Below are 11,746 nucleotides of genomic sequence, written 5' to 3' on the forward strand. Positions count from 1 at the left end.
CGCCACCGCGGGACCGGCCATGGCCGAGCTGGGAGGTGCGGGACCCCCCCACCCTGGACGGACAGACGGACACCGCCCCCCCCTTTCCTGGGGGCTCCTCCGTCCGTCTGTCTATCCTTCGGGTCCCTCCATCCCCGCGTCCGTCCTGCCCTCTGGCTCCGGGTCCCTGCATCCGTCCTCCATGTCCCTGCATCCATCCGGCCCTGCCTGCGTCTGTCCGTCCTTCCCTCCATCCCTCTGTCCGTTCTTCCCTCTGGCTCCAGGTCTCCCCGTCCATCCATCCATCCCCACTGGCATCCCATCCGCACGTCTGTCTGTCCTTCCCTCCATCCCTGCGTCCGTCCTTCCGGCTCCAGGTCTCTCCGTCCATCCGGCCCTGCCTGCATCCGTCCCTCCATCCCCATGTCCGTCCATCTGTCCTTCCCTCCATCCCTGTGTCTGTCCTTCCGTCTCCGGGTCTCTCCGTTCACCTGGCCGTGTCTGCATCCATCCCTCCATCCCCACGTCCCTCCGTCCTTCCCTCCATCTGCAGGTGTCCATCCATCCTTCCCTCTGTCTCTGGGTCTCCCCATCCATCTGTCCATCCCTGCCAGCATCCCGTCCCTGCGTCTGTCCGTCCTTCCCTCCATCTCCAGGTGTCTCCATCCATCTGGCCCTGCCTGCATCCGTCCCTCCGTCCCCACCTCTGTCCGTCCTTCCCTCCATCCCTGTGTCCCTCTGTTCTTCCCTCCATCTCCGGGTCTCCCCATCCATCCGTCCATCCCCACCAGCATCCCATCCCCGCATCCGTCTGTCCTTCCCTCCATCTCCAGGTCTCTCCATCCGACCATGTCTGCATCTGTCCCTCTGACCCCACGTCCATCCGTCCTTCCCTCCATCCCTGGGTCTCTCCATCCATCCGACCCTGCCTGCATCTGTCCCTCTGACCCCACATCCATCCGTCCTTCCCTCCATCTCCGGGTCTCTCCATCCATCCGACCCTGCCTGCATCTGTCCCTCTGACCCCACATCCATCCGTCCTTCCCTCCATCTCCGGGTCTCTCCATCCATCCAGCCGTGTCTGCATCCGTTCCTCCATCCCTGCCTCCATCCGTCCTTCCCTCCGGATCTCCCCATCCATCCGTCCATCCCCAAGGCTCATCCATCCATCCGTCCATCTGGGCGGGAGGGAAACCCCCCCCTTGATTTCTGAGCACGGGGAGCAGATTTTGGGGCCGGACAGCAGCTGATTTGGCCAATTCTCACCCCACAGGCTCCCCGGCTGCCGCTGCCGCTGCTCCTTCCTCCTCCTCGGAGCCACCGGGGATGGATGCGGAGCCGCCGGTGCCGCCGCCGCTGCCGGCGCTGGACATCCCGCTGCTGCTGGAGGAGCTGCGGGTGCTGCAGCAGCGGCAGCTCCACCAGCTGCAGCTCACGGAGGAGATCTGCCGCCAGGTGCTGCTGCTGGGCGCCCCGGCGGCCCCCAAAACTGCCGCCCCCGCCCTCTTCGCCACCCCCAAAGCCGAACCGCCCCGGACCCCCGCATCCGGGCTGCCCCCCAAGCCCGCCTTCTTCCACCTCTACCGCCCTTGGGGGGCCAAAGCCGAGGTGGTGCCACCACCAACGGTGGTGGGACCGGCGGTGGTGGGACCGGCGGTGGTGGGCCGGGAGGTCTCTCTGCGGCCCCGCAACGAGGCGGAGGAGAAGCCCGGCGGCGGCGGGCGGCACCGCTGCCGCTTCTGCGCCAAGGCCTTCGGCAGCGACAGCGCCCTGCAGATCCACCTGCGCTCGCACACCGGCGAGCGGCCCTACAAGTGCAAYGTCTGCGGCAACCGCTTCACCACCCGCGGCAACCTGAAGGTCCACTTCCACCGCCACCGCGACCGCTACCCCCACGTCCAGATGAACCCCCACCCCGTGCCCGAGCACCTCGACTACCTGCTGGCTGCCCGCCCCGGTGCCCCACCGGAGAAGAGCGACGCCGCCGAGAAGCCACCGCTGAAGGTGCCGGTGGCCGCAGAGGGCCTCCCACTGCTGCCTCAGCCCTTGCCCGGCTTCAACAAGCTGGTGCTGCTGAAGGCAGCAGAGGAGAAGGCCAAGGGGGATGAAAACACCCCGCCGGGCAAGCTGCCTGCCTGGGCCTTGCTGGCCAACCACTTCAAGGGCGGCCACCACCACCACCACCACCACCACCACCACCACCACGCCGCCGCCGCTGCCGCATTCCCCTTCCTCCTGGAGCCGCTGGCGGCGGCCCCCTCCGAGACCTCCAAGCTGCAGCAGCTGGTGGAGAAGATCGACCCGCCGGGGACCACCAGCACTGCGGCGGTGGTGGTGGCCACCACCGAGGCGCCGGGGATGGTGGTGGCCGCCGCCGCCGCGCCGCCGTCCTTCTCCGCCCCCAACCAGTGCCCCGTGTGCCGGCGGGTGCTGAGCTGCCCCCGGGCGCTGCGGCTGCACGCGGGGCAGCACGCTGGGGCCGAGCGCCCCTTCCGCTGCAAGGCGTGCGGCCGGGCCTTCTCCACCCGCAGCAACCTGCGGGCCCACTCGGCCGCCCACCGAGCCGGCCCGGCGGCCACCGCYGCCGCCGCCCGGCCCCGAAACTCCTGCCCCATCTGCCAGAAGACGTTCGCTGACGCCCTGGGCCTCCAGCACCACGTCCGCCTCCACCTGGGCGGCCAGATCCCCAACGGCGGCCCGGTGCCAGCCCGCCGGCCCGAGGAGCTCTCCGAGGACGAGGAGGACGAGGACGAGGAGGAGGACGAGGAGGAGGACGMSKMCGAGGAGGACGAGTCCGCCGAGAGCGGCCCCGAGAAGCCCCCTGCCGAGGAGGAGGATGACGACAATGAGGAGCAGGAGGAGGAGGAGGAAGGTGAAGGTTGCCGCCGGGCGGGCAGCCCCGCGCCGGCCTCAGAGGGAGCCAGCAAGCCCACGGCGGAGGAAGGAGGCGCGTGCGGAGGGGAGGAGGCCCCGGAGGAGCCGCGGGCCAGCCCAGCCAAGGAGGGTGCTCCCGACGGGGCCATGGCCAGGAAGGCTGGGCAGGTAAGGACGGTCCCGGTCCCTCCATAGGGATGCTCATGGTCCCTCCGTAGGGATGCTCATGGTCTGTAGGGATGCTTATGGTCCATAAGGACACTTGTGGTCCGTAGGGACACTCTTGGGCCCTCCATAGGAACGCTCATGGTCCATATGGATGCTCGTGGTACCTCCATAGGGATGCTCGTGGTCCATCCATAGGGACACTCATGGTCCATAAGGATGCTTCCGGTCCATAGGGAGGCTCCTGGTCCCTCCGTAGGGATGCTGGCTGTCCCTAAGGATGCTCCTGGTCCATAGGGATGTTCATGGTCCCTCTATAGGGGTACTTGTGGTCCATAGGGACCCTCTCGATCCATAGGGATGCTCCTGGTCCATAGGGACACTCGTTGTCCCTCCATAGGGATGCTTGTGGTCCATAGGGACACTCCTGGTCTATAGGGACACTCGTGGTCCCTCCATAGCGATGCTGGTGGTCCCTATGGATGCTCCTGGCCCATAGGGACGCTCGTGGTCCCTCCATAGGGATGCTGGTGGTCCCTATGGATGCTCCTGGCCCATAGGGATGCTCCCGGTCTGTAGGGAAGCCGCCAGCACCCCCCACCTCTCCCTTGCACCCTTCTCTCCCCGCAGGTGCCCTCGTGCTGGAGCTGCAGCCCGGCGCCCCGCGCCCATCCGCCCACCCCGGACGTCCCTCTACCACCACCACCACCACCACCGCCACCACCACCGCCGCCGCCACCACCAACGACGACGACGAGCCGCGGGGCTGGCAAACCGCCGGACTTCCCGGCCCGTCCGCCACCGCCGCCGCCGCCGCTCTCCTTCTGGAGCCAGTACAGCGCCTTCGTGGCAGCCGGCGCCAAGGCGGCCCGCCCCCGCCCAACGCCCACCGAGGCCCCCGCGCCCCCAGCGCCCGGCCCCGCCGACAAGTAGTCCTTTTAACGCCTTTTAGTGCCCTTTTTTCGCTTTAGTTTTAGCACAGCGGGCCCCCCTCCTCCATGGCACCCTCATTCCTCCTCCCTATAGCATAGCGCCAGCCTCTGCCCCCCCCTCCGCCTCCATTAAAGCCGTTTTGGTGACTCCCCCGCCGCGACTCGTCTCTGCTTTTTGCTGGGGGAAGGAAATAAGAGGGAGGCGACACCATTTTGGGGGAGGTTTTTGGGGGTCCCGCACACCGCTGCGGCGCTGCCAGTCCACAAGATGGCGGCCCGGCCCTCAACAAAGATGGCGGCGCGGTGACGTCGCCCGTTGCTGGGGAACCCCCCTTCCCGCCGCTAAGATGGCCGCCGCGCCAGCAGCCAACATGGCGCGCGCGGCCTCGGGGTGAGGGCAGGGGCGCGTTGCTAGGACACCGCCACTTCCCCCCTCCCTTCCGCCACTAAGAGGGCCGTCGCGCCAGCAGCCAACATGGCGCGCGCGGCCTCGGGGTGAGGGCAGGGGCGCGTTGCTAGGACACCGCCACTTCCCCCCTCCCTTCCGCCACTAAGAGGGCCGTCGCGCCAGCAGCCAACATGGCGCGCGCGGCCTCGGGGTGAGGGCAGGGGCGCGTTGCTAGGACACCGCCACTTCCCCCCTCCCTTCCGCCACTAAGAGGGCCGTCGCGCCAGCAGCCAACATGGGGCGCGCGGCTTCGCGCTGAGGGCGGGGCGGGGCGCGGCCGGGCGGGCGCGGCTACTCCCCGCTTCCGGTTCGGCGGCGGCGGAGCGGGGCCGGGGGCGGCGGGGCCGGCGAGGCCGGGGTCGCGATGTCGGACACGTGGAGCTCGATCCAGGCCCACAAGAAGCAGCTGGACTCGCTGCGGGAGCGGCTCCAGCGGCGGCGGAAGCAGGACCCACTCGGTGCGTGCCGGGGCAGGACAGAGATCAAAGGGCAGCGGGGGGGGGGTCAAGGGGCACCGGTGCGGGGTGGGTTGCCGGGCGGCAGGAGGGGTCAGGGGGCGACGGGAGGGGTCAAGGCTCATGGGGGTAAGGGGKGGTCAGAGGGTATCAGGAAGGGGTCAGAGAGTGGCAGCAAGGGTCAAAGTTCATGAATGTAAGTCAGGGTCAGGGGGGCACCAGGAGGGGTCARAGGGCATGGGCATCATGGGGAGGGTCAGAGGGTGTCATGGGAGGTCGGAGGTCGTCATGGGGGGGGTCAAAGGGTGCGGGTGTCAGGAAGGGGTCAGAGGGCACCAGGAGGGGTCAGGGAGTATCAGGGCGCTCCAGGGTGGCAGCAAAGGAGCCTGGGGGGGGGGGGGGCTGCCCTCTGCCCCCTGGCCGCCCTCCGACTCCACCGCCCCCAGACCTGCGTCACCCAGAGCTGGCACTGGCCCCGCCGTCCCGCAGCGCCAGCCCTGCTCCCCCAGCCCCTGCGGCGGCTGGAGCGGCCGGAGCAGCCAGTGGCGGAGGAGCTGGAGGAGCCGGAGGAGCCGCCGGAGAAGCGTCCGAGCTGGCTACGGACCCGGCGCTGGAGCGGCGGCTGCTGCGGCACCTGGCCGACCTGGCGCTGCCGCTGCCCACCGATGCCTTGGCCATCTGCCGCGCCATCGCCACGGTATGTCCGCCCCCCTGTTCCCCATCCATCCATCCATCCATCCGTCCCCTCCACTGACCCCACATCCTGCAGCCGGAGGCACCGGTGACGCAGCGCAGCGTAGAGAGCCTGCTGCAGAAGTTTGCTGCCCAGGAGCTCATCGAGGTGCGCCGGGGGCTGCTGCACGAGGAGGCCGCCCAGCCCACCCTGGTCACCTACGCCGACCACGCCAAGCTCTCGGCCATGACTGGCGCCGTGGCCGAGCGCAAGCGCCGCCCCGAAACCGGAGTCCCCGGAGCCCCCGGAGCCCCCGGTGGTGCCGGCTCTTCACCCGCTTCTGACACCGGCAAGGAGCCAGCCAAGAAGTGGCGCAAGCAAGCGTCCGATGTTGACCGGGAGATCGAGAGCTTGCTCAGCCAGCAGTCCACCAAGGAGCAGCAGAGCAAGAAGGTAGCAGCGCTCTGGCGCGGAAACCCCTCTCCTAAAGGCTCTGGGGTTTCACGTTTTTTCCCCGAAAGGTTCCGGGGTTTGGCGTTTCCCCCCCCCAAAGGCTCCAGGATTTCATGGTTTTGCCCCCTAAAAGGCTCCAGGATTTTGTGGGTTCCCCCCCCCCCAAAAGCCTCTAGGATTTTGTGGTTCCCCCTGCCCCAAAAAGCCTCCAGGGTTTCACGTTTCCTCCCCTAAAGGCTYTAGAGTTTCGCGTTTTTGCCCTCCTAAAGGCTTCAGGATTTGTGTTTCCCCCCCCCCGCCAGGTGAGCCAGGAGATCCTGGAGCTGCTCAACACCACCACGGCCAAGGAGCAGTCCATCGTGGAGAAGTTTCGCTCGCGGGGCCGGGCCCAGGTGCAGGAGTTCTGYGACTATGGCACCAAGGAGGAGTGCATGAAGGCCACCGACGCCGAGCGGCCCTGCCGCAAGCTCCATTTCCGGTACGCGATGCTCTTTTCCCCTTTCCTCCCCCCCCTGTTTTTGGACACCACCATTCCGTGCTTCACCCCACTTTTTCCCCCCTCCCCACCCCGTTTCCTCCAGGCGCATCATCAACAAGCACACGGACGAGTCGCTGGGTGACTGCTCCTTCCTCAACACCTGCTTCCACATGGACACCTGCAAGTACGTCCACTACGAGATTGACGCCTGCTCCGACGCCGCGGCGCCGGGCGGCCGYGAGCACAACGCCGGCCAGGAGCTGGCCTTGCCCCAGGCTGTCGGCGGCGACGCCAGCGCCGACCGCCTCTTCCCCCCGCAGGTATCGCCCTGTATTTCTGCAGGGGGGGAGGGAATTTTAGGGAAAAAGGTGGGGGAAAACACAGATAACCTCTCCCGTTTCGCCGCCGCAGTGGATCTGCTGCGACATCCGCTACCTGGATGTCAGCATCCTGGGGAAGTTTGCTGTGGTCATGGCCGACCCGCCCTGGGACATCCACATGGAGCTGCCCTACGGCACGCTGACCGACGACGAGATGCGGCGCCTCAACATCCCCGTGCTGCAGGACGAAGGCTTCCTCTTCCTCTGGGTCACTGGGCGGTGAGCGATCAAAAAAAAACCCACAACCCCGTATCGGGGGGGGAAAACACCCCATTTGTGGCCTTGTCAGTTCTTGTCTTCTCCCCCCGGCAGGGCCATGGAGCTGGGACGCGAGTGCCTCAACCTCTGGGGGTGAGTTTTGTACCCCCAATCCCTCCCCTTCTTCACCCTTCGCAGGGGGTTTTGGCACCCCCTCTGCTTGCCCCCCCCCCTTGGCCAGGTACGAGCGGGTGGACGAGATCATCTGGGTGAAGACGAACCAGCTGCAGAGGATCATCCGCACTGGCCGCACAGGCCACTGGCTCAACCATGGCAAGGAGCACTGCCTGGTAGGGGGCCGTGCAATGGTGCCCTAAATCCACCCCCACCCCCCCAAAAAACATGCACCCCGGCTCTGGCCTGGGCGCTGCGGACTGGCCAGGAAGGGGCCCCGTGTGGCAAACGCCAGCGGCTGCTGCTCCCTACCGGCAACAGGGGCTTTGGGGGCTGGTTTTGGGGCTTTGGGGGTGAATTTGGGGGTAGTTTTGGCTCTTCAGGAGACCAATTGGGGGCTTTGGGTGCCACTTTGGGGGCTTTTGGGCCAGTTTCGGGGTCGTTTAGGGTCTTGGAGGCCACTTTAGGGACTTTTGGGCCAGTTTTGGGGTCTTTCGGGCCAGTTTTGGGGCCATTTGGGGGTCTTAGGGGCCCCTTTTGAGTCTTTGGGGCAAGTTTTGGATCTTGGGGTCAAATTTCAGGTCTTGGGGAACCGGTTTGGGGTCTTGGGGGCCAACTTGGAGTCTTTGGAGTCAGTTTGAGGTCTTCTGGGGCTGTTCCAGCTTTTCAGGGGTCCCTTTTGAGTCACGCTTGGGGGACGCGTTTGGGTCTTTGGGGCCAGTTTGGGGTCTTTGGGGGCAAATTTCAGGTTTTGGGGGCCAGTGTGGGGTGTTTTGGGGCTGGTTTTGGGGCCAGTGTGGGCTCTTTTGATGCCAGTTTCAGGTCCTCGGTGGCCACTTTTGAGGCTTGGGGCCGTTTTTGGGGCCAGTGTAGGGTCTTTGGGGGCCAGTTTTTTTGGGGGGACATACTGGGAAGGCAGAAGCCCTGCTGGCACCCCACGTTCCCCCCCCCCAGCACCCCTTTTTTTCCCCCCGTCCCCTCCGCCTCCTGCGCAGGTGGGGGTGAAGGGAAACCCGCAGGGCTTCAACCGCGGGCTGGACTGCGACGTCATCGTGGCCGAGGTGAGTCCAGAGCCAGGACAAGGCCAGGAGGGGAAAGCCGGCCCCCCCAAACCTCCAGCGACCCCCCCTGGCCGCCCCCCAGGTCCGCTCCACCAGCCACAAGCCCGACGAGATCTACGGCATGATCGAGCGCCTCTCGCCTGGCACCCGCAAGATCGAGCTCTTCGGCCGCCCCCACAATGTCCAGCCCAACTGGTGAGTGCCGCCCGCAGCCCCCCTTCCCCCAGATTTTCCCCCCTTCCCCCAGATTTTCCCCCCTTCCCCCAGATTTTCCCCCCTTCCCAGCTCTGTAACCCTCTGGCTCTTCCCCAGGATCACGCTGGGGAACCAGCTGGACGGCATCCACCTCCTGGACCCCGACGTGGTGGCCCAGTTCAAGCAGCACTATCCTGACGGCATCATCTCCAAGCCCAAAAACATGTAGCAGAGCCCTGGCTCCATAATGCCGCAGAAGGTGTGKGGGGGGGGCACATGGTTTTTGTAATAAAAGGGGAAAAAAAAACAAAACCACGCTGCAGGCAGCCATGTTTTTTTCCCCGCCACACCGCTCCTCCACCCCACCCGCTTTAATGGAAATCAGAGAGGAAATCGCACCCGCAGGAAATTGCGGCCGTAGAAAGAAAAGGAAAAAAAAAAAAGAAAAAGTCCGTGCAGGGCCCCCGGGCGGGGGCTATTTCACGAAGACGACGCTGTTGCTGGAGTTGCGGGATGCCAGCCAGGCAAGGAAAACGTCTCTGCAGGGTGGAAAAAGGGAGGGGGGGATAATCAATGAGGATGTTAGCAGTGGCGAGGTGGGGGACACGCGCATCGCAGACGCGTCCTCGCGCACTCACCGGCAGTGTTTCACCACGCACTCGCTGCTGCAGTACTCATTGTCCCAGTCGCTGCTGGCCACTGGCGGGTTCTCGCAGCCCGAGCGCACACAGCGTGGCCGTGGCGACTCCGCCGCTGGCGACTCGGCCACCAGCTCCACCGCCATCTGCGTGGGCGACTCCACCTGCCCCGGCGAGCGGAGCAAAAATTAAAAAAGTTATTTTTTCCCTTTGTGCAATAAAACCCCCCTGCACAGAGCAGATGGGGAGAAAGATGTTTTTTTCGTGCTCACCTCCGGCACCACGTCGGCCGTGATCATCTCCACAGGCTCCGGTGAGGCCTGCAGCTCGGCGCTGGCAGTGGCAGCGCGCTCAGGGCTGGCCTCCTCCTCCTCCTCCGCTGCCGCTGCCAGCGCCAGCGGCTGGATCTGCAAAGCTGGCGGCGGCAGGATCTTGATCTGCAGCGGCGGCGGCGGCTGCTGCGGCTGCTGCAGGTGCAGGCGGGCTTTCTGCTGCGCCGGCGGCTGCTGCATGGCCTGCAGCGGCGGCGGCGGCTGCAGCACAGCCACCTGCTGCGCCGGCGGCTGCGGTGGTGGCATCTGCTGCAGCGGCGGCGGCTGCAGCCGGGGCAGCTGCTGCTGCTGCTGCTGCTGCGCGGCGGCGGCGGCAGCAGCGGCCGCCTGCAGCACCGAGCGGGTGACAATCTGCGTGGCCCCCGCCGCCGCCGCCGCCGCCCCCAGCTGCAACCCCCCCCGCGAGGTCACCACCGTGGCAGGGATGACGGTGACCACGCCGCCCTGCGAGGACACGGCCAGCGAGGAGGGCAGCATCTGCTTGGGGATGATGATTTTGGTGATGCTGGGTGGTGGGGCCGGCGCAGGGGCTGCCGGCGAGGCCTCCGGGGCTGCCACCGCTGCCGGCGATGTGGGGCCGGGCTCCAGCTCCACCGTTTCCACCGAGGTCTGCGGGGAGAAGCAGCAGCGAGCGGTCAGCACGGCTCGGCAGCCTCCAACGTCTCCCCTCCATCGCAGAAAACATCCCCTCCGCCACGCTGGGACGCACCTGGATGGCCCGATACGCTGCCAGCGCCTTCAGGTATTCCTTCTTGGCCGCCTCTGTCTTCCGCTTGTAAACCTGCCGTGGAAAAAGAGAACAGGCGGCAGCTCCCGAAACGGAGGCTCCCCGCCTTCCCGTCCCCGCTCCTCTCCCACCTGCTTCTGCTCCTCGCCCAGGCTGTCCCACATGGAGGCCACGATCTTGGAGACCTCCCCAAAGGTGGCGTTGGGGTTCTGGCCCTTGATGGCGGCCTGTGTGTCGCGGAAAAAGAGGGCGTAGGCCGAGACGGGCTTCTGTGGCTCATTGGGGTCCTTCTTCTTCTTCTGCTTCTTGGGGGGCTTCTGCTTGCGCCCAGGGTCCAGCACCAGCGTGGCCGCAGCAGCAGCAGCGGGTGGCGGCGGTGGCGTTGGCGTCTTTTGGGCTGGGGCTTGCTAAAAGAACAAAAAAAGCAAAAAAASGGGGGAGAAGAAAATAAAATGGGTTGGAAGAACGTAAACAAAACAATGTTGAAGAACGATTTGGGGAGCTCCTCACCCGCCTGAACTCCTCGGCCTCGTCCTCCTGCAGGGAGCCAGCAGGGGACGGCGTGGGGGAGAGACGCTCCTGGGGCGAGCGGGCCGGAGCCGGTGGCAGCACAGTGCCGGTGCCGCCGTTACCGCCGCCATTGCTGTTGCCGTTGCCGCCGCTGGCGCCCAGGCTGAGCCCCAGCTGTGAGCTCAGCTCCGACTGGTCGATGGTGGTGAGCTGCCCATGGCCCAGCAGCCCGCCAGGGCTCATGGCCGCCATGGGTACATCGATGGTCACCGGCGGGTTGGCGCTGTACTGCGCCCCCATGGAGTGATCCAAGTCCTAAAAACGCAGGTGTTGCATTGCGGGATTTCGTCCTGATTTGCGGATTGAGCACACCACAGCCACCACCGCCACCTTACCATGGACAAGCCGCCGGAGAGCAGCCCGCCACCCTGCTCCATGAGGCCGTGGCTCATGCCCACCGGCATGTCCAGTGCCTGCACCCCGTACTGGGCGGAGAAGCCAGCATCGGCAGCACTGCCAGGGTCGCCCAGGTCGTCGAAGTGGCCCACCACGTCGGAGACAGCCAGCGAGGGGTCAGCGTCCAGGGCGATGGGGGGGATCTCGAACTCCTCATCGCCCAGGCTGGGCGTGTGGAAGGTCTAGCGAGGCGAGAAGTAGAAGGAGAAAGGAGGAAGGAGAAAAGGTGCCGTGCAGCAGCTCCCCCCCCCCCGTTTCCTCCACCGGTCGCCCCCCCCGAAGGTGTGACACCCCCCCCCACCGGCCCCAGGCCTCACCTCGGCCCCCGTCAGGAAAGGGTGCGCAGTGCCAGTGATGGCCAGGTAGTTGTCGTTGCTTCCGGGGAACTGCCGGGTGATTCGGGAGGGAGGGGAAAATGGACATGGGTGAGAGGGGGAGCAGGGCCCCAGTGCTCCCCCTCAGAGCCCTCACCACCCTCCCAGTGCCCCCATCTCCCCTCTGTAGCCCCCAGCACCCTCCCAACATCTCCATCTCTCCCTAATAGCCCCCATCTCCCCCCCAGTACCTCTGTCTCTCCCTAGACACCCCCCAGTACCTCCCAGTACTCCCCTCTCCCCC

The 11,746-nt window shown here is 66.3% G+C and overlaps 3 protein-coding genes across 9 annotated transcripts in view; 2 read left to right on the top strand and 1 right to left on the bottom strand.

The window, feature by feature from the left end:
* Positions 1-4,423, top strand: part of SALL2 (spalt like transcription factor 2) — an 8,210-nt gene extending 3,787 nt beyond the window's left edge. For both annotated transcript variants that reach the window (XM_026056349.1, XM_026056348.1), the window contains exons 2-3: positions 1,253-3,021; positions 3,649-4,423. In XM_026056349.1, the coding sequence (XP_025912134.1) occupies positions 1,253-3,021; positions 3,649-3,951 (2,072 nt within the window). In that variant the 3' untranslated portion in view covers positions 3,952-4,423. The remainder of the gene's footprint in view (positions 1-1,252; positions 3,022-3,648) is intronic.
* Positions 4,424-4,686: 263 nt separating this feature from the next.
* METTL3 (methyltransferase like 3) lies at positions 4,687-8,914 on the top strand. Of its 6 annotated transcripts, XM_026056354.1 has the most exons (11): positions 4,688-4,856; positions 5,300-5,550; positions 5,623-5,979; positions 6,282-6,457; positions 6,561-6,777; positions 6,869-7,056; positions 7,150-7,188; positions 7,277-7,385; positions 8,205-8,270; positions 8,353-8,465; positions 8,583-8,914. In XM_026056354.1, exons 1-11 carry the CDS (start codon positions 4,763-4,765, stop codon positions 8,692-8,694), a joined length of 1,722 nt encoding a protein of 573 aa, XP_025912139.1. In that variant the 5' UTR covers positions 4,688-4,762; the 3' UTR covers positions 8,695-8,914. The 6 variants fall into 6 exon arrangements, with proteins under 6 accessions (XP_025912137.1, XP_025912140.1, XP_025912138.1 ...); XM_026056352.1 differs by having other exon boundaries at positions 4,687-4,856; positions 7,127-7,385; XM_026056355.1 differs by lacking the exon at positions 7,277-7,385 and having other exon boundaries at positions 4,687-4,856; positions 7,127-7,188.
* TOX4 (TOX high mobility group box family member 4) overlaps positions 8,796-11,746 on the bottom strand; it is a 4,683-nt gene continuing 1,732 nt past the window's right edge. Inside the window, exons 2-9 of the mRNA XM_026056345.1 lie at positions 11,446-11,579; positions 11,068-11,310; positions 10,673-10,987; positions 10,294-10,569; positions 10,145-10,216; positions 9,376-10,044; positions 9,104-9,267; positions 8,796-9,004 (exon numbers count right to left, since the gene is read on the bottom strand). Coding sequence (XP_025912130.1) covers positions 8,941-9,004; positions 9,104-9,267; positions 9,376-10,044; positions 10,145-10,216; positions 10,294-10,569; positions 10,673-10,987; positions 11,068-11,310; positions 11,446-11,579 — 1,937 coding nt within the window. The 3' untranslated portion in view covers positions 8,796-8,940. The remainder of the gene's footprint in view (positions 9,005-9,103; positions 9,268-9,375; positions 10,045-10,144; positions 10,217-10,293; positions 10,570-10,672; positions 10,988-11,067; positions 11,311-11,445; positions 11,580-11,746) is intronic.

This window comes from Apteryx rowi, unplaced genomic scaffold (assembly GCF_003343035.1).
Source record: "Apteryx rowi isolate R43461 unplaced genomic scaffold, aptRow1 scaffold_1309, whole genome shotgun sequence".
NCBI lineage: Eukaryota > Metazoa > Chordata > Aves > Apterygiformes > Apterygidae > Apteryx > Apteryx rowi.